Raw genomic sequence first — 22,861 nt, 5'->3', positions numbered from 1 at the left:
CTTATGACATATTATGTATCCACCTATGTTAGTTAGTGTGTTTGTTAGAATAGAAGGATATTTAGATGTCCGTGTCATGCTGTGTTGTAACATATAACATATACCGTGTCAACTGTCAGATGTGATATATGATGTATGCTCTGTCATTCATATATGTGATGTGTTTGTTTTTATTATGTGCATCGTGCGATCGGAACAGCTTTTTCTCTCTTAATGTATCATTACAGGGTCTGAATAAGGTCCAAGGAATAAGAGGACACCTAGTGCCTATGCTAAAACATGAACATTATGCACAATATATAACGGACTTGGCGCGATATCTATTTAAATGCACCTATATATCATCTAGCTCTGGAGGATTAAAACGCTTTCGGTAGTCCCACTCTTTTGAATATGCGCATGAAGCAAAAGTTATATTGCTATGGATGCGGTATGTCATGCGCACTGGAACCTTTTGTGGAATTGGAGCTAGGACTTGTGCACTGAGCTCAATTGAGACTATGGCATTGCGGACATGCGCACTAAAGTGCCGTTCCTGGACTATGATGGGTGGTTTCTAAATAAGGACATGCGCACTGATAGACTGTATGCGGACCTGCGCAATGATGAGCGCTGTGGAACATAGCGTTCGCAATGATCTCCTCTACGGCGGCGTGCATAGAAGCCCTATATTGGGATCTCAGTGGACGGATCCTCCATTGGGACATGCGCGGTGGTGGTGGCATTTGTGGGCCTGTGCGGTGGTGGGCGCTGCATGCTGGGTACAGTGCGGTCACATGGGATCAGCGCTGTTGCCTGATTGGGCTGCGCCTATCCTGCACACACCTACGGAGCCATAGCAACCGCCGATGCATTGCCCCAATAGGATGATGGAGTGTGTTTACATTTGGGAAGCCGGGAGCGTTTATATTGTATTTATGAGGTGGGATGTGATAAGGGGAGCGATCAAGGGGTGATTTTTTATATGTGGGTGGGGTGAATATAGATTGCTGAATATTTTGTAATGTTTTTATGTATTTCTATGGAGTTTGTAATATTGTTGGTGTTTTCTATCTGATCATGGCACCCCTATTGGTTGTTTGTTAACTATGGGGGTGGTCTTAATGATATATAATGGTGGTTGAAATGTGACTGTACTGTGCTTGAAAAAGGTCCCCGGACCGAAACGTTGCCGCAGGAGGCAGAATAAATTGTATTGCTGTCTGTCACTTCCTGGTGTGGCGCTGTCCTTCTCTCTAATTTTTATCGTAGAAGCTGCAGTTGTCTGATCGCCTCTGCTACACACAGACGATGTGCAGATCGCTTGTGTATAGCAGAAATGCTCACTTGCTATGAGCGCCAACCGCTGTCCACCCTTCCTTGGACGTGGCCCTCGCTTTCACAAAATAGGATCCCTTTGTCCTATAGTGTCAAACAGACATTAAAAATAATTTATTCACCTTCTTTGAAGGGTATTGTGATTGACCCTGAGGGTCCTCTATTGCCCATCAGCGATAATCCAGGATTACCCCCAGGGTTATCTGAACACTCCTTTCTAAGAAGCTCCAGGAGATCACCCCTAAGACTCCTCCAAGATGGCGCCGTCCACACCTGTGCAGTAGCAGCTCTCGGAGATCACCTCTATATGCACTGACTGCTACTGCGCAGGCACGGGTGGCGTCATCTTGGAGGAGGACATTTTATTTCTTCTCCAGCAAGATGGCGCTGCCGGCGTCTGCGCAATAGCAGCTATCGGATCTCTATACACACGGATAGCTGCTACTGCGCACACGCCATTTTCACATTGATTTTTAATTTTTTTGTAGTTGATCGATAACATGAAGAACAATTATTACTAGGACACTAAACATGTGATTATGCTGCAGCGCAGATGCCACGGCCCTCACCTACCTGCAGAAGGGTTTTGTTATTTTCTTCAGTGTGTGAATATATTCATTATGTAAACTAGGGGGAGGTTAGTGAGGGATCAGTGACCTGTCAGCAGTCTGCATTATGAATAGCTAAGCAGAGCACCACATGAAGACCCCCCCACAGGCCGCCCCGGAGCACGAGCATATCATTAACACAAAACTGAAAATAAAGATTAAACAACAACCACAAGACAGATTTCATCAACCAAGGTATCATTGTAATCAGTATAACAGCACTGACCTGACACTGTCTGTAGGTTACTGTGCACAATACTGCTGACAAGTTTCCTTTAAAAACTTATTTGCCTCTCTAGGTAAAAGACCCGGATGCACCCGCCCCTTATTAACTTTTGAGAGAATGTGTGTGTCCACCTATACCACCCCGCATGCCATTGCAACTATCTATAAATTATTACTTCACATTTTTATGGGGTTTGGGAGAGAGAACTACTCAAAACTTTTACACATGATCAATGGATCAAATGTTTTTGTAAAATGTGTTGTGCAATTTGCCCTGAGTATGCTGATACCCCATATGTGGGGGTAAACGACTGTTTGGGCGCATGGCAGAGCTCGGAAGGGAAGGAGCGCCATTTGGAATGCAGACTTAGATGGAATGGTCTGCAGGAGTCACACTGCGTTTGCAGAGCCCCTGATGTACCTAAACAGTAGAAACCCCCCACAAGTGACCCCATATTGGAAACTAGACCCCGGAAGGAACTTATCTATATGTGTTGTGAGAACTTTGAACCCCCAAGTGTTTCACTACAGTTTATAACGCAGAGCCGTAAAAATAAAAAAATTATTTTTTAGCCCCCAAATTTTTATTTTCCCAAGGGTAACCAGAGAAATTGGACCACAAAAGTTGTTGTCCAATTTGTCCTGAGTACGCTGATACCCCATATGTTGGGGTAAAACCCTGTTTTGGCACACGGGAGAGCTCCGAAGGGAAGGAGCACTGTTTTACTTTTTCAATGCAGAATTGGCTGGAATTGAGATCGGATGCCATGTCGCGTTTGGAGAGCCCCTGATGTGCCTAAACAGTGGAAACCCCCCAATTCTAACTGAAACCCTAACCCAAACACACCCCTAACCCTAATCCCAACCCTAACCATAACCCTAACCACACCCCTAACCCAAACATGCCCCTAACCCTAATCCCAACCACACCCCTAACCACAACACACCCCTAACACTAATCTGAACCCTAACCACACCCCTAACAACACACCCCTAACCCTAATCCCAACCATAATCCTAACCACACCCCTAACCCTAATCCCAACCCTAATCCAACCATAAATGTAATCCAAACCCTAACTTTAGCCCCAACCCTAACTTTAGCCCCAACCCTAACCCTAACTTTAGCCCTAACCCTAACTTTAGCCCCAACCCTCACCCTAACTTTAGCCCCAACCTTAACTGTAGCCCCAACCCTAACCCTAACTGTAGCCTCAACCCTAACTGTAACCCCAACCCTAACCCTAATTTTAGCCCCAACCCTAACCCTAACTTTAGCCCCAACCCTAACCCTAACGGGAAAATGGAAATAAATACACTTTTTTAATGTTATTATTTTTCCCTAACTAAGGGGGTGATGAAAGGGGGTTTGATTTACTTTTATAGCAGGTTTTTTAGCGGATTTTTATGATTGTCATCTGTCACACACTAAAAGATGCTTTTTATTGCAAAAAATAGTTTTTGCATCTCCACATTTTGAGAGCTATAATTTTTCCATATTATGGTCCACAGAGTCATGTGAGGTCTTGTTTTTTGCGGAACAAGGTGACATTTTTATTAGTACCATTTTCGGGCACGTGACATTTTTTTATCGCCTTTTATTCCGCTTTTTGTGAGGTAGAATGACCAAAAACCAGCAATTCATGAATTTCTTTGGGGGGGGGGGGGGGAATTTATACCGTTCCACGTATGATAAAATTGATAAAGCAGCTTTATTCTTCAGGTCAGTAGGATTACAGCGATACCTCATTTATATCTTTTTTTATGTTTTCGCGCTTTTATAAGATAAAAACTATTTTATATAAAAAAATATTTTTGCATCGCTTTATCTGAGGAATATAACTTTTCTATTTTTTCGCTGATGCTGTATGGAGGCTCGTTTTTTGCGGGACAAGATGACGTTTTCAGCGGTACCATGGTTATTTATATCCGTCTTTTTGATTGCATGTTATTCCAACTTTTTGTTCGGCAGTATGATAAAGTGTTGTTTTTTGCCTCTTTTTTTTTTTTAAGGTGTTCACTGAAGGGGTTAATTAGTGGGACAGTTTTATAGGTCAGGTCGTTATGGACACGGCGATACTAAATATATGTACTTTTATTGATTTTTTTTATTTAGCTAAAGAAATGTATTTATTGGAACAATATTTTTTGTATTATTTAGGAATTTTTAATTTTTTTTATTTTTACACATGTAAAATTTTTTTTTTACTTTGTCCCAGTGTGGGACATCATGTTAACTAGTGTCAGATCGCTGATCTGACACTTTCCACAGCACTGTGTCAGATCAGCGATGTGACAGGCAGCACTGCAGGCTTGCCGGCGCCTACTCTGTGCAGGCGCTTGCAAGCCACCTCCCTTCAGGACCCGGAAGGAGCCCTGCGTCTATTTTGGATCCGGGGCCTGCAAGGAGGAGGACGTAGGAGACCCTCTGAACAACGCGATCACATCACGTTGTTCCGAGGGTCTCAAGGAAGCACGCAGGGAGCCCCCTCCCTGCGTGATGCTTCCCTATGCCGTCAGAACGCTGCGATCATGTTTGAACGCAGTGTTCCGGGGGTTAATGTGCTGGGAGCGGTCTGTGACCAGTCCTGGCACATAGTACCGATGTCAGCTCTGATAATCAGCTGACACCCGGCAGCGATCGGCCGCGCTCCCCCCGTGAGCGCGACTGATCGCCTATGACGCACTATCCCGTCCCTGGGAATTAAGTTCCAGGTCACCTCGATGGAATAGTACGTCATATGGGATTAAGGGGTTAAAGCAGAAACTAAAAAGAGAGAAAAAAAAAAAGAAAACCACCACAGGAGTGATGGTTTAAAAACCATGAAATAATCTTGCTAGTTATGATTCAGTTCACACTTGTCAGTCAGCACACAAACGGATGATGGGTTAAGTACCATGAAAAAAATCTTGCTAGTTACGATTCAGTTCACACTTGTCAGTCAGCACAAAAACGGATGATGGGTTAAATACCATGAAAAAATCTTGCTAGTTATGATTCAGTTCACACTTGTCAGTCAGCACACAAACGAATGATGGGTTAAATACCTGTGTGAAGAAGAGAAGAAAAGAGAGAACATCAGCTTCAATGCCATTGTCTAACTGCCAAGCACTTTATCCTATTGCACTTAGTATCTGTTGCACGCGTGACCCAGCACGCGTGCTATCCCAGCCAGAGCTAAATATGTATGAAAATATCATATATAAAATCTTATATATAAAATAAATCTTTATTACGTCATCTCTTGCAAGCCACTAAAACAGTGCTTCCCTGTCAATGGAATTCGATTACCCCCTCTTCTATGAACGAGTGGTTTGCTGAAACAGCCTTGAACCACCATATGGAAACCTTCATCGCTCAGACTCAATTTGAAAAGAACCATACGGCTATTAAATGGTTTCATCTCGGAGTCCTTTCTTTCTTCCCCACCGTCCATAAATATTCTGAAATAGGGCACAAATTGCCCACTGCGTTTTCCCTGGGTCTGTGCACCCTTATATGCAGCATTCCATTTCATTTCAGTATGATGCTGGATTCTCAGGTCCAAAGAAAAAAAGATATATCATATCGCATGAACATAGATTCATTCCACTTTGGAATGCATTGACATTTCGGGTCTTTACGTGTGAAGTCTGCGTTCCATGGTTGAACACGACACACTTCCGGTTCAACGTCATGTCCTGTCTGGGGGACGAGCTCGCCAAGAGACGCATTCCTGGACATGAATAAGCGTCGGCCCTAATCACCCATGCATGGGTTAGTGACAGCTGTCACTGATGAACTACCTCTGTACATCCATTGTCTGACATCCCTAGTGGAAACCACCAGCGAAACGCACATCAAGAATTAGCATTTGCTTTGAGGTATGTAATACTATATTATACATCTGCTCTGTATGAATGTCACTGTACATGTTCTTTTCTATATTGCACATTGACACTAATTCATGGTTTGGATGCGCAATATGTTGTCACACACTTTACATGCATCTATGTTCATGCAATATGCCATTATATATATATATATATATATATATATATATATATATATATATATATATATATATATATATATATATATATATATATATATATACACATACACAGTCCAGACCAAAAGTGTTTGGACACACCGTCTCATTTAAAGATTTTCGGTATTTGAAAATTGTACATTCACACTGAAAGCATCAAAACTATGAATTAACACATGTGGAATTATATACTTAACAAAAAAGCGTGAAACAACTGAAATTATGTCTTATATTCTGGGTTCTTCAAAGTAGCCACATTTTGCTTTGATGACTGCTTTGCACACTCTTGGCTTTCTCTAAATGATCTTCAAGAGGTAGTCACCGGGAATGGTCTTCTAACAATCTTGAAGGAGTTCCCAGAGATGCTTAGCACTTGTTGGCCCTTTTGCCTTCACTTTGCGGTCCAGCTCACCCCAAACCATCTCGATTGGGTTAAAGTCTGGTGACTGTGGAGGCCAGGTCATCTGGCATAGCACCCCATCACTCTCCTTCTTGGTCAAATAGCCCTTACACAGCCTGGAGGTGTGTTTGGGGTCATTATCCTGTTGAAAAATAAATGATGGTCCAACTAAACTCAAACCGGATGGAATAGCATGCCGCTGCAAGATGCTGTGGTAGCCATGCTGGTTCAGTATGCCTTCAATTTTGAATAAATCCCCAACAGTGTCACCAGCAAAGCACCCCCACACCATCACACCTTCTCCTCCATGCTTCACGGTGGGAACCAGGCATGTAGAGTCCATCCGTTCACCTTTTCTGAGTCGCACAAAGAGACGGTGGTTGGAACCAAAGATCTCAAATTTGGACTCATCAGACCAAAGCACAGATTTCCACTGGTCTAATGTCCATTCCTTGTGTTCTTTAGCCCAAACAAGTCTCTTGTGCTTGCTGCCTGTCCTTAGCAGTGGTTTCCTAGCAGCTATTTTACCATGAAGGCCTGCTGCACAAAGTCTCCTCTTAACAGTTGTTGTAGAGACGTGTCTGCTGCTAGAACTCTGTGTGACCCGGTCTCTAATCTGAGCTGCTGTTAACTTGTGATTTCTGAGGCTGGTGACTCGGATAAACGTATCCTCAGAAGCAGAGGTGACTCTTGGTCTTCCTTTCCTGGGGCGGTCCTCATGTGAGCCAGTTTCTTTGTAACGCTTGATGGTTTTAGCCACTGCACTTGGGGACACTTTCAAAGTCTGCCCAATTTTTCGGACTGACTGACCTTAATTTCTTAAAGTAATGATGGCCACTCGTTTTTCTTTATTTAGTTGCTTTTTTCTTGCCATAATATAAATTCTTACAGTCTATTCAGCAGGACTATCAGCTGTGTATCCACCAGACGTCTGCACAACACAACTGATGGTCCCAACCCCATTTATAAGGCAAGAAATCCCACTTATTAAACCTGACAGGGCACTCCTGTGAAGTGAAAACCATTCCCAGTGACTACCTCTTGAAGCTCATCAAGAGAATGCCAAGAGTGTGCAAAACAGTCATCAAAGCAAAAGGTGGCTACTTTGAAGAACCCAGAACATAAGACATCTTTTCAGTTGTTTCACACATTTTTAAGTATATAATTCCACGTGTTAATTCATAGTTTTGATGCCTTCAGTGTGAATGTACAATTTTCAGTCATGAAATTACAAAAAAATCTCTGACCGTGACGTCATGGCAGGTCCTTCTGCCATACGATCCTTGCTACCGGAACCTGCCGCTTGCACAGAGCGGTTACCGGAGGGTGGCGAGGAGAGGAAAACGCGGCGGAAGGCGAGTATATAATGATTTTTTATTTTTTTTAATTATTTTTAACATTAGATCCTTTTACTATTGACGCTGCATAGGCAGCGTCAATAGTAAAAACTTGGTCACACATGGTTAATAGCGGCGGTAACGGAGTGAGTTACCCGCGGGATTACGCGGTCCGTTACTGCTGGCATTAACCCTGTGTGAGCCGTGACTGCGGGGAGTATGGAGCGGCCGCCCGGCACTGACTGCAGGGGAGTAGGGAGGGACTAATTGGACTGTGCCCGTTGCTGATTGGTCGCGGCAGCCATGACAGGCAGCTGGCGAGACCAATCAGCAAATGAATAACCGTGACGGAAGTTGCAGACAGAAAGACGGAAGTACCCCTTAGACAATTATATATATATATATATATATATAAGATAAACAGAAGATGGATGCAAAGTATAGGAAAAAAAACAGCAAGGCAAAAGTCATTAGCTCGTTTGGGGGCAAAAAGGTGAAATCTGTATGGAATTTTCTTTTCGGCGGCGTACTATTAATAGTTAATGTAGTTAATGTTATATAATAGATGATTTATAAGACACCAGTGATAATAACCTGCACAGTTTGCTATTCTTGTAATATTTTAGATATGATGAAGCATTGCAACTATCTGTATTCCACACTGTAATTGATAATAACGAATGCAAACATGTGTATTGTACAGTTTATTCTGGAATTAATAAACTAATTTAAAAAAAAAAAAAGTCATTAGCTCAAAGCTCACAGACTTGCTCCAAACATCAATAGAAGGTCAGAACATCTAAATGAGTCTATCACCAGCAGGAAATGCCAGCTGGGGGACAGAATATAAAGCTGCAGACAGAAGGTGATAGGTGGATAAATGAAAATACCTGTGTTAGACTAGACAGACTGCAGCCAAAAAACTGAACAGAGTTGTGTTGTGTTTCCTGTGGCTTGACAAAAAGAGAAGTCGACAACAGAACTCAAGCTCAAGGGATCAAATTCAGGAGCATAACAGTTTGAACAACATGGTGGAATAGTATGTGTCCACACATCTCCACGTACTGAGTGATGGGTCTGGAACATTTAACTTTGGGGTATCCAAACTGGACTCATGGCTTGAGCTTGTCCTTTACGCCTTGGAGGTGCTGGCCTGCCCTGCGACAAGTGTACTGTTGGAACTTGTGTTTAGCACGGCAGGAAGTGTGATCACAGATAGGCACATCCACCTGTCCACAAGCAACGTGAGCAAACTCACATTCTTTAAAATGAACCAGGCATGGATCCCACAGGTATTGTCCGTACCTTTGGCTGAATAGAGAAGTATAGCAGCCGTACCCAGCCATTGTTAGACTCCACTACAGTTTGTTCTTTCTATTTTCCAGTCAAAATGTTTTGTGGACTCCCAAAATTAAAATAAAAACAAAAAATGAGGGTGTTTTGCAGAGTAACCCCACAGAGGCTTTCTTGCACAGTACTTCCGGAAAAAAAAGTCGGTGTTCGGTACTGAACACTAGATGTCTGGTATGAACCCGGAATTTTACAGTTCAGGTTCGCTGATCCCTAATAAACAGATTTGGTCGGAGTCCGTCAGTGACTACATCACCACCAGTCGCCTACATGGATGTTTGTGTTCATGTGGGAGTCGGGACAGACAGCCATTAGCCGAATGATCGCTCAGCCAACAGTTATCTAATGTGTATAGGGCCATTATTATCCCTGCCTGTCAGGATAATACTACACCGCACTACAGTAGTGCAGTATCACCTGAGCAATATCATTGGTCTGCATGATGTATCTGTGGCAAAAAGAGCTAGAGCCTCATCCATCTAATCTAACAGGAAAAATATATCTTTGTACCGTGTTATCCAGTAGATAAAAAAAATCATCAAAAATTAGAGTTCTCAATGGTTGATACCTTTTAATGGCCGACTGAAAACATGGTAACAAATATACTACAAACTGATGTAGAGACCGGAGGAGTCTGGATAGCGACTATTTGTTCCCATCTTTTCAGTCATTAAAATGCATCATCTACTGAGGACTCTCAATGGTGATTATTTGTTATTTGATCGGAGGAGCACAGAGGGGGAGAACTGTTCCCATCATCACATCCCAATATATCACCATGACAGCCGGGGCCTAACAATGGGGTCCTAGAACAGTGTCATTAAAAATAATAAGGTGAAGAAAAAGCTAAAATACAGCGACATTGTCTAAAGAACTAAAAAGTTCTGTTTCTGGGATAATCTGTCCCCAGAATGTCTCCATTACAATATACAGCCCACACCGCAGATAACTACCCCTCATACGTCTATAGCACCGGCCCACGGCACAGGGCCTCATCTCTAGACTTGGGAAACTGATCCAGGAGGTCGATGCTATTCCCGAGGTCATCTGTATCAGGAATGCGGAGAAGGGAGTATTTATTTATTAGCAGGTGAGGTGGGTGGTTGTGTAGTGTGGGGGGCATCACTGTGGGGACATTATACTGTGTGGGGGGGATGGCGGCACTGTGGGGACAGTATACAGTGTTCGGGGATAGCAGCACTGTAGGGACATTATACTGTGTGTGGGGGGATGGCGGCACTGTGAGGACATTATGCTGTGTGTGGGGGGATGGCAGTACTGAGGGAACATTATACAGTGTGTGGGGGGGATGGCGGCACTGTGGGGACATTATACTGTGTGTGGGGGGATGGCGGCACTGTGGGGACATTATACTGTGTGTGGGGGGATGGCAGCACTGTGGGGACATTATACTGTGTGTGGGGGGATGGCGGCACTGTGGGGACATTATACTGTGTGTGGGGGGATGGCGGCACTGTGGGGACATTATAATGTGTGTGGGGGATGGCGGCACTGTGGGGATATTATACTGTGGGTAAATGCTAGAGTGTATGGGCTCCTTCCAGGTGTGACGTCATTTCCGGGGGCGTGTTCTGAGTTCACATCATGGGCGTATTCCCTATTTACCAAGGTGGCAAAGAAAGCAGCATGAAAGCTTGTGGACGCCATGGCACATGGAGGTTAGTGGTTTCAGGGTGAAAAAATGCTACTTACTGATCGCTATTGGGGGGAGGCCCTGTGGTGGTCGACCTGCTTGTCTGTGTGGGGGGTGACCTGTGGTGGGATTTTGAGGGGCTCTGCTGCTGCGGGCTATTGTGGGGGACCCCTGTGGTGCGATTTGGGGGGGGGGGAAATGCTGCTGGCTGTTGTGGGATTTTGTGTGGGGGGGGGGACTGCTGCTGGCTGTTGTGGGATTTTGTTGGGGGGGGGATTGCTGCAGGCTATTGGGGGACCCCTGACCTACTTGTGGGGGGGGGGGACTGCTGCTGGCTGTTGTGGGATTTTTTTTTGGGGGGGGGGACTGGTGCTGGCTGTTGTGGGATTTTGTTTTGACGATGCGGCGACCAGCGTAGGACGCAGCTTGTAGCATTTTTTTTTTCCGCATCGTCAAAACGACGCATGCGGCGGCATCCGCATACAGCCGCACGACCTGCGTACCTAATGTTAAAGATAGGTATGGAGGTCGCATGCGGGCCGCATGCAGAAGTAGGCGGAGCTAGCGGCGGAGGTGCGGCCGAGGCTTCGCGGAGGAAGTCCGCAGCTTGCCGCAGATCAGGTAAACGCTAGTGTGAAACTAGCCTGAGAGATGCAGTAACCATGCAGAAATTTCCTCAAGCAAATCTGCAACGTGCGCACATAGCCTTAACCATTCAGCTACTTAAGTCACTTGACAGCAGCATTTAAGGGGTTTAAAAAGCCAAGGTCAGTGCCACACTGATTGTGGCTGATGCAGCATTTTGTCAGCTATGGCTACTTTCACACTAGCGTCGTGCACTGCACGTCGCTATGCGACGTTGCGGCGCACCGACGCTAGCTGTGAAACCGCCGCACAACGGGGGCAGCAGATGCAATTTTCCAACGCATCCGCTGCCCCATTGTGATGTGCGGGGAAGCGGGGGCGGAGTTCCGGCCGCGCATGTGCGATCGGAAAAGATGCTCACGACGCACCAAAAAACGTTACATGTAACTTTTTTTGGTGGTGACGGTTGCGACGTGTGGCACTGCGTCGCTAATACAAGTCTATGGAGAAAAACGCATCCTGCAAGCACTTTTGCAGGATGCGTTTTTTCTACAAAACGACGCATAGCGACGTGCAATACACGACGCTAGTGTGAAAGTAGCCTATATTGTACAGCCAACAGCTGCAGGGTTCCACCTGTCTGAGGATGCTATTCTCTTACATCTTAGATCAGTAAAAAGGTGTATTGGTCATTAAGGAGTTAAAGGGAATCTGTGACCAGGTTTTCCCCGTTAAAAAATAAATAAAAAAAATAATTGAAATGGTGTGCATGCAGCGTGTAAGTACACATTCACACTGGCCTCTGAACAGAAAAAAAACCAGACTGAAACATGATTGAATACCCTGCAGTAAATAAATAGCATAGTGCATGAAAATAATATAGGGTATTAAGTTAACTTTTTTTATGTAAAAAAAAAAAGCCGAAGCCATCCCACCACTTCACGGTGACTGTAATTTGGACAGTCCTAAGTCTAAAATTTAAAACATTACTATTTTGTCATGTGACATGCATGTGGATAAGGGATGAGAAGGATTGGGCCCACCTATTGGACACAGCAATGGGAAACCACATCAATATACACTGCTCAAAAAACTAAAGGGAACACTTAAACAACAGAATATAACTCCAAGTACATTAAACGTCTGTGAAATCAAACTGTCCACTTAGGAAGCAACACTGTTTAAAAATCAATTTCACATGCTGCTGTGCAAATGGAATAGACAACAGATGGAAATTATTGGCAATTATCAAGACCCCCTCAATAAAGGAGTGGTTCTGCAGGTGGGGACCACAGACCACATCTCAGTACCAATGCTTTCTGGCTGATGTTCTGGTCACTTTTGAATGCTGGTTGTGCTTTCACATTCGTGGTAGCACGAGACGGACTCTACAACCCACACAAGTGGCTCAGGTAGTGCAGCTCATCAAGGATGGCACATCAATGCGAGCTGTGGCAAGAAGGTTTGCTGTGTCTGTCAGCGTAGTGTCCAGATGCTGGAGGCGCTACCAGGAGGCAGGCCAGTACACCAGGAGACGTGGAGGGGGCTGTAGGAAGGCAACAACCCAGCAGCAGGACTGCTACCTCAGCCTTTGTGCAAGGGGGAATAGGAGGAGCACTGCCAGAGCCCGGCAAAATGACCTCCAGCAGGCCACAAATGTGCATGTGTCTGCACAAACGGTTAGAAACCGACTCCATGACGATGGTCTGAGTGCCTGACGACCACAGATGGGAGTTGTGCTCACAGCCCAACACCGTGCAGGACGCTTTGCATTTGCCACAGAACACCAGGATTGGCAAATTCACTACCGGCGCCCTGTGCTCTTCACAGATGAAAGCAGGTTCACACTGAGCACATATGACAGACGTGACAGAGTCTGGAGACACCGTGGAGAGAGATCTGCCTGCAACATCCTTCACCATGACCGGTTTGGCAGTGGGTCAGTAATGGTGTGGGGTGGCATTTCTTTGGAGGGCCGCACAGCCCTCCATGTGCTCGCCAGAGATAGCCTGACTGCCATTAGGTACCGAGATGAGATCCTCAGACCCCTTGTGAGACCATATGCTGGTGCATTGGGCCCTGGGTTCCTCCTAATGCAGGACAATGCCAGACCTCATGTGGCTGGAGGGTGTCAGCAGTTCCTGCAAGATGAAGGCATTGATGCTAAGGACTGGCCTGCCCTTCCACTAGCCCTTAATCCTATCGCACACATCTGGGACATCATGTCTTGCTCCATCCACCAATGTCACGTTGCACCACAGACTGGCCAGGAGTTGGCGGATGCTTTATTCCAGGTCTGAGGACATCCCTCAGGATAACATCCACCGCCTCATTAGGAGCATGCCCAGGCATTGTAGGGAGATCATGCACGCACGTGGAGGCCACACACATTACTGAGCATCATTTCCTTGTCTTGAGGCATTTCCACTGAAATTGTATCAGCCTATAACTTCATTTTCCACTTTGATTTAGAGCATCATTCCAACTCCAGACCTCTGTGGGATATTAGTTGTGATTTACGTTGTTCCTTTTTAGGTTTTATTGTTCTCAACACATTCCACTATGTAATGAATAAAGATTTACAACTGGAATATTTCATTCAGTGATATCTGGGATGTGGGATTTTAGTGTTCCCTTTATATTTTTGAGCAGTGTATATTAAGGTTTTTAATATTAGTTAGGACTGTCCCAATTACATGCACCACGAAGTGGTGGGATTGCTTTTGCAATTTTTTTTAATCAAAAAAACGTGTTAACTAAGTACCCTATATTTTCTTGCACTATAGCCGTTTACTTACTACATACAGGGTATTCAATCATTGTTTCTGTCCCCCCCCCCCAAATAAAGTACGACCACCATCTATATGCACTTATATACAGCATTCTAGAATGCTGTGTATATATAGTAGGCCCACTGCCTGTATACCCTTATATACGGCATTTTATAAAGCACAAACACTATCTGTATGCCCTTAAGATAGTGGCATATTAGACTTGCCTAGCCCCATCCAATGGGCTTCGCTAGTATTAATCCGGTGCCTTCTCTTCTATCACCATCCTTCTTTCTTTGAGTCGATGCTTCCTGTGTCATCCACACGGTGTCTTCCATCGATCTCCTTTGCAAGCGCACTTCTTTCTGCCCTTTGTGGTACTTTGCTTTGTGCTTGGCAGAGAAATGTTCCTGCACAGAAGCATGATGAGGGAGGTTGTGTGGATGATGTAGAACACATCATCCACGGGAAGGACTGCGCCGGATTAAGACCAGCACCAAACATAACACCGAACCGCCCCGTAGGTGAGTATAAGAAGTTACTTACATTATGCACATTGGCTTAGGAACATATATACTCAAGTAGAAGCCGACCCGAGTATAAGCCGACCCCTCTAATTTTGCCACAAAAAACTGGGAAAACTTATTGACTCGAGTATAAGCCTAGGGTGGAAAATGCAGCAGCTACCGGTAAATGTCAAAAATAAAAATAGATACCAATAAAAGTAAAATTAATTGAGACATCAGTAGGTTAAGTGTTTTTGAATATCCATATTGAATCAGGAGCCCCATATAATGCTCCATACAGTTCATGATGGCCCCAGAAGATGCTGCATATTAAAATATGCTTAATATAATGAAGCACAAATGTTAATGGCCCATGACATGCTCCATAGAAACTTTTGCCCCATACAATGCTGCATAAAGGTTGATGGCACCATAAGATGCTCCATAGATTATGCCCCATGAGATGCTCCACTGATTATGCCCCATGAGATGCTCCACACATTATGCCCCATGAGATGCTCCACACATTATGCCCCATACGATGCTCCACACATTATGCCCCATATGCTGTTTCTGCGATTAAAATAAAAAAATCACATACTCACCTCTCTTCGCTCAGGCCCCCGGCACTTGCGATAGTCACCTTCCACATTCCACCGCTGCGCGCTGCTCTGTCTTCCATCCTCTGCACTGACTGTTCAGGCAAAGGGCGGCGCGCACACTAACTACGTCATTGCGCCCTCTGACCTGAACAGTTACAGCCAGAGGACGGAAGACAGAGCGGCGCCCTGCGGTGGAACGGGGAGAGGTGAACATCACGCAATGCTCACCTCCCCCCGTCATACTCACCTGCTCCCGGCGCGGTCCCTGGCAGCTTCTCACTGTCAGATGGTCTCCGGGAGCCGGCAGCATCTTCCTATGTTCAGCGGTCACGTTCCGCTCATTAAAGTAATCAATATGCGTCCAAATTCATTACTTTAATGAGCGGTACCACGTGACCGCTGAACACAGGAAGAGCTGCCCGGAGACCATAGGACACGCAGGGATCGTGCCAGGAGCAGGTGAGTATGTGACAGCTGCCGCTCCCCCTCCCCCGCCGACAATGACTCGAGTATAAGCCGAGAGGGTCACTTTCTGCACAAAAAAGTGGGCTGAAAATTTCGGCTTATACTCGAGTATATACGGTATGCACAGCACTCTAGAAGGGTGTGTATAAGGGCGTATAGGTGCTGGTGGTAGGTTAAACTTAGCATTTTTTTTGATGGTGAAAAACTTGTAATTTAAATATTGATGATGGCTGAACTGCAGGTGGTCTGTGTCGCTTCATAAGTTTAAGGCCGGGGTCACACTAGCATAGAATACGGATGAGCGCTATGTGAGAAAACATCGTATGGCACTCGGACTAGTGTTAATCTATGGGGCAGATCACATCTGTGATTATTTTTTCATGCCGAATCAGCATACGAGAACAATCGCAGCATAACTGACAGGGGCCCATACATTCTGATATCATCAGTAATATATACCTGACAGGGGCCCATACATTCTGATACCATCACTAATATATACCTGACAGGGGCCCATACATTCTGATATCATCACTAATATATACCTGACAGGAGCCCATACATTCTGATACCATCACTAATATATACCTGACAGGAGCCGTACATTCTGATATCATCAGTAATATATACCTGACAGGAGCCGTACATTCTGATATCATCAGTAATATATACCTGACAGGGGCCCATACATTCTGATACCATCACTAATATATACCTGACAGGGGCCCATACATTATTATATCATCACTAATATATACCTGACAGGAGCCGTACATTCTGATATCATCAGTAATATATACCTGACAGGGGCCCATACATTCTGATATCATCAGTAATATATACCTGACAGGGGCCCATACATTAAGCAAAGTATAAGGATGGCTGACAGCACTCACTCATTTGGGCGCTCGTTCCATATCCAGGGAACCCTCCTGGGTAAAACTTCAGATTCTCACAAAGGAACAGCGCACCACCGGGTGTAGTAATCCAAAAAAATCTTTATTCAGCCATAAAGCATCAAAGCGACGTTTCGACCATATGTTGGTCTTTTTCAAGCATGCTTGAAAAAGACCAACATATGGTCGAAACGTCGCTTTGATGCTTTATGGCTGAATAAAGATTTTTTTGGATTACTACACCCGGTGGTGCGCTGTTCCTTTGTGAGGGGCCCATACATTCTGATATCATCAGTAATATATACCTGACAGGGGCCCATACATTCTGATATCATCACTAATATATACCTGACAGGAGCCGTACATTCTGATATCACTACTGTAATATATACCTCACAGAGGCCCATACAGTCTGATATCATCACTAATATACACCTGACAGGAGCCCATACATTCTGATATCATCACTAATATATACCTGTCAGGAGCCCGTACAGTCTATATCTACAATAATATATACCTGACAGGAGCCCATACATTCTGATATCATCACTAATATATACCTGTCAGGAGCCCGTACAGTCTACAGTATATCTACAGTAATATATACCTGACAGGAGCCCGTACAGTCTGTACATACAATAATATATACCTGACAGGAGCCCGTACAGTCTATATATACAATAATATATACCTGACAGGAGCCTGTACAGTCTGTATCTACAATAATATATACCTGACAGGAGCTCGTACAGTCTATATCTACAATAATATACACCTGACAGGAGCCTGTACAGTCTATATCTACAATAATATATACCTGACAGGAGCCCGTACAGTCTATATCTACAATAATATACACCTGACAGGAGCCCGTACAGTCTATATCTACAATAATATATACCAGGAAGGAGCCCGTACAGTCTATATCTACAATAATATACACCTGACAGGAGCCCGTACAGTCTGTATCTACAATAATATATACCTGACAGGAGCCCATACAGTCTGTATCTACAATAATATACACCTGACAGGAGTCCGTACAGTCTGTATCTACAATAATATACACCTGACAGGAGCCCGTACAGTCTATATCTACAATAATATATACCTGACAGGAGCCCGTACAGTCTATATCTACAATAATATATACCTGACAGGAGCCCGTACAGTCTATATCTACAATAATATACACCTGACAGGAGCCCGTACAGTCTATATCTACAATAATATACACCTGACAGGAGCCCGTACAATCTATATCTACAATAATATATACCTGACAGGAGCCCGTACAGTCTGTATCTACAATAATATATACCTGACAGGAGTCCGTACAGTCTATATCTACAATAATATATACCTGACAGGAGACCGTACAGTGTATATCTACAATAATATATACCTGACAGGAGCCCATACAGTCTATATCTACAATAATATATACCTGACAGGAGTCCGTACAGTCTATATCTACAATAATATACACCTGACAGGAGCCTGTACAATCTATATCTACAATAATATATACCTGACAGGAGCCCGTACAGTCTGTATCTACAATAATATATACCTGACAGGAGCCCATACAGTCTATATCTACAATAATATATACCTGACAGGAGCCCGTACAGTCTATATCTACAATAATATATACCTGACAGGAGCCCATACAGTCTGTATCTACAATAATATATACCTGACAGGAGCCCGTACAGTCTATATCTACAATAATATATACCTGACAGGAGCCCATACAGTCTGTATCTACAATAATATATACCTGACAGGAGCCCGTACAGTCTATATCTACAATAATATATACCTGACAGGAGCCCATACAGTCTGTATCTACAATAATATATACCTGACAGGAGCCCATACAGTCTATATCTACAATAATATATACCTGACAGGAGCCCGTACAGTCTATATCTACAATAATATATACCTGACAGGAGCCCATACAGTCTGTATCTACAATAATATATACCTGACAGGAGCCCATACAGTCTATATCTACAATAATATATACCTGACAGGAGCCCATACAGTCTATATCTACAGTAATATATACCTGACAGGAGCCCATACAGTCTATATCTACAATAATATATACCTGACAGGAGCCTGTACAGTCTATATCTACAATAATATATACCTGACAGGAGCCCGTACAATCTATATCTACAATAATATATACCTGACAGGAGCCCATACAGTCTATATCTACAATAATATATACCTGACAGGAGCCCGTACAGTCTATATCTACAATAATATACACCTGACAGGAGCCCGTACAGTCTGTATCTACAATAATATATACCTGACAGGAGCCCGTACAGTCTATATCTACAATAATATACACCTGACAGGAGCCCGTACAGTCTATATCTACAATAATATACACCTGACAGGAGCCCGTACAGTCTGTATCTACAATAATATATACCTGACAGGGGCCCGTACAGTCTATATCTACAATAATATATACCTGACAGGAGTCCGTACAGTCTGTATCTACAATAATATACACCTGACAGGAGCCCGTACAGTCTGTATCTACAATAATATATACCTGACAGGAGCCCGTACAGTCTATATCTACAATAATATATACCTGACAGGAGCCCGTACAGTCTATATCTACAATAATATATACCTGACAGGAGCCCGTACAGTCTATATCTACAATAATATATACCTGACAGGAGCCCGTACAGTCTATATCTACAATAATATATACCTGACAGGAGCCCGTACAGTCTATATCTACAATAATATATACCTGACAGGAGCCCGTACAGTCTACAGTATATCTACAATAATATATACCTGACAGGAGCCCGTACAGTCTATATCTACAATAATATATACCTGACAGGAGCCCATACAGTCTATATCTACAATAATATATACCTGACAGGAGCCCGTACAGTCTATATCTACAATAATATATACCTGACAGGAGTCCGTACAGTCTATATCTACAATAATATATACCTGACAGGAGCCCATACAGTCTATATCTACAATAATATATACCTGACAGGAGCCCGTACAGTCTATATCTACAATAATATATACCTGACAGGAGCCCGTACAGTCTATATCTACAATAATATACACCTGACAGGAGCCCGTACAGTCTATATCTACAATAATATATACATAACAGGAGCCTGTACAGTCTGTATCTACAATAATATACACCTGACAGGAGCCCATACAGTCTGTATCTACAATAATATATACCTGACAGGAGCCTGTACAGTCTGTATCTACAATAATATACACCTGACAGGAGCCCATACAGTCTGTATCTACAATAATATATACCTGAGCCTGTACGGTCTATATCTACAATAATATATACCTGACAGGAGCCCGTACAGTCTATATCTACAATAATATATACCTGACAGGAGCCCGTACAGTCTGTATCTACAATAATATATACCTGACAGGAGCCCGTACAGTCTATATCTACAATAATATATACCTGACAGGAGCCTGTACAGTCTATATCTACAATAATATATACCTGACAGGAGCCCATACAGTCTATATCTACAATAATATATACCTGACAGGAGTCCGTACAGTCTATATCTACAATAATATATACCTGACAGGAGCCCATACAGTCTGTATCTACAATAATATATACCTGACAGGAGTCCGTACAGTCTATATCTACAATAATATATACCTGACAGGAGCCCATACAGTCTGTATCTACAATAATATATACCTGACAGGAGCCCATACAGTCTGTATCTACAATAATATATACCTGACAGGAGTCCGTACAGTCTATATCTACAATAATATATACCTGACAGGAGCCCATACAGTCTGTATCTACAATAATATATACCTGACAGGAGCCCGTACAGTCTGTATCTACAATAATATATACCTGACAGGAGCCCATACAGTCTGTATCTACAATAATATATACCTGACAGGAGTCCGTACAGTCTATATCTACAATAATATATACCTGACAGGAGCCCGTACAGTCTGTATCTACAATAATATATACCTGACAGGAGCCCGTACAGTCTGTATCTACAATAATATATACCTGACAGGAGCCCGTACAGTCTATATCTACAATAATATATACCTGACAGGAGCCCGTACAGTCTGTATCTACAATAATATATACCTGACAGGAGCCCGTACAGTCTGTATCTACAATAATATATACCTGACAGGAGCCCGTACAGTCTATATCTACAATAATATATACCTGACAGGAGCCCGTACAGTCTGTATCTACAATAATATATACCTGACAGGAGCCCGTACAGTCTGTATCTACAATAATATATACCTGACAGGAGCCCATACAGTCTGTATCTACAATAATATATACCTGACAGGAGCCTGTACAGTCTATATCTACAATAATATATACCTGACAGGAGCCCGTACAGTCTATATCTACAATAATATATACCTGACAGGAGCCCGTACAGTCTATATCTACAATAATATATACCTGACAGGAGCCCATACAGTCTGTATCTACAATAATATATACCTGACAGGAGCCCATACAGTCTGTATCTACAATAATATATACCTGACAGGAGCCCATACAGTCTGTATCTACAATAATATATACCTGAGCCTGTACGGTCTATATCTACAATAATATATACCTGACAGGAGCCTGTACGGTCTAGTGTCTTCACCAGTGAGCCGGCTAGACTGTATGGGCTGCAGTCAGGACCTGGCAGGAGCCCATATATTCTACTGGCTTTAATAATTTATACCTGACAGGAGCCCATACACTCTAGCATCTTCAGTAGTGAGCCGGCTACACTGTATGGGCTGCAGTCAGGACCTGGAAGGAGCCCATACACTCTAGGCTCAACCTTATACTGTGTCAGACAGGGGCGCTGTACTATGGAAGCAATATGTGTTTCCTGACTTCCGGTTCTTCCTAGTTGGGCCGTATGTATCTATCAGAGGAGAGGGAAGAAAGCGTTATAGTCCTTAGTAATGGGGAATCTCCAGCACCTACCTCCACCTGCAGAGCCAAATATTACATCTATTGTAGAGGCGAAATCCAAGAGGTCTAAAGGACCTTTGCTGACGTCATAGTCATGTGACGGGAAGATGTCGCCAGAAGGGGCGGGGTCTCCTTCAGGCCACAGTGAAGACCCGAGAGCAGGGAGTCCTGTTATGCTGAGGCTGCTGGAGAAAAGAGAGCTGGGAAATGAGGGGCTGCACACTGGACCCCTGTACAGGAGGCCGAAGCTGGTTTCTTATTCGGCAATTTTTTCTTTTCTGTTTTTTATAGGTTTAACAACAAATAATAATCATCACAATAATGACACACAATGCAGTGAGGAGCCCTGATGTGAATACACTTAACAACAGCTCCAAAAATTATAAACTGGCACAAAAATGCGCATCAAATGGCCAAAATCGACCAGTTCTGATGCCCAGAACCCAATTGGGCCAGGCTGGAGATACCTGGTTTTGATGTGGGGCGCCCTGTTCTATATGTATGCACTGTGGTATCAGTGGCCCAAAGTCATTTAACCCTTTCATTAACGCCCTTCGGTGCCCTTTGATGCCCATTTTTGTGCCAGTTTTATAATTTTTGTAGCTGTTTTTAAGTGTATTCACATCAGGGCTCCTCGCTGCATTGTGTTTTATTATTGTGATGATTATTATTTGTTGTTAAACCTATAAAAAAAAAGAAAATAAAAAATTGCTGAATAAGAAACTGACTAATAAGAACCCAACTTCATCCTCGTCCCTTGTACTGATAGGAATGAGGAGACAGGACTCGGTGTGAGGCTCTGAGGCTGTATTTTGGAAAGGGTTGACGAGGGGATACATAGGGATGAGGGGCTGTGTGGAGAAGGGGATGATGAAGGACTGGGTAGAAGGGGGGCATAAGGGGCTGTGCGTATAAAGGGGGGTGATGTTGGGCTGTGCGTGGAAAGGGGGGTTGATGAGGGGCTGTGCGGAGAAGGGTGATGTGGGGTTGTGCGGAGAAAGGGGTGATGTGGGGTTGTGTGGAGAAAGTAGGGGTGATGGGCTGTGCGGAGAAAGGGGGGGTTGATGGGCTGTGCGGAGAAA

At 43.7% G+C, this 22,861-nt stretch overlaps 1 protein-coding gene across 3 annotated transcripts in view; it reads right to left on the bottom strand.

The window, feature by feature from the left end:
* LOC143766148 (uncharacterized) overlaps positions 1-21,912 on the bottom strand; it is an 82,078-nt gene extending 60,166 nt beyond the window's left edge. Inside the window, exon 1 of one of the 3 annotated variants that reach the window (XM_077253611.1) lies at positions 21,792-21,912. Coding sequence is in view for 2 of the 3 variants with exons in the window: in XM_077253609.1 (XP_077109724.1) it covers positions 5,124-5,126 (3 nt within the window). In the remaining variant the exon portion in view is untranslated. Of the gene's footprint in view, positions 1-5,047; positions 5,201-21,791 lie in introns of those variants that run through there. The other 2 variants (XM_077253609.1, XM_077253610.1) reach the window with 2 other exon arrangements.
* Positions 21,913-22,861: the final 949 nt, after the last annotated feature.

Source organism: Ranitomeya variabilis, chromosome 4, assembly GCF_051348905.1.
Source record: "Ranitomeya variabilis isolate aRanVar5 chromosome 4, aRanVar5.hap1, whole genome shotgun sequence".
NCBI lineage: Eukaryota > Metazoa > Chordata > Amphibia > Anura > Dendrobatidae > Ranitomeya > Ranitomeya variabilis.
This window is presented reverse-complemented; position numbering and strand designations above follow the sequence as displayed.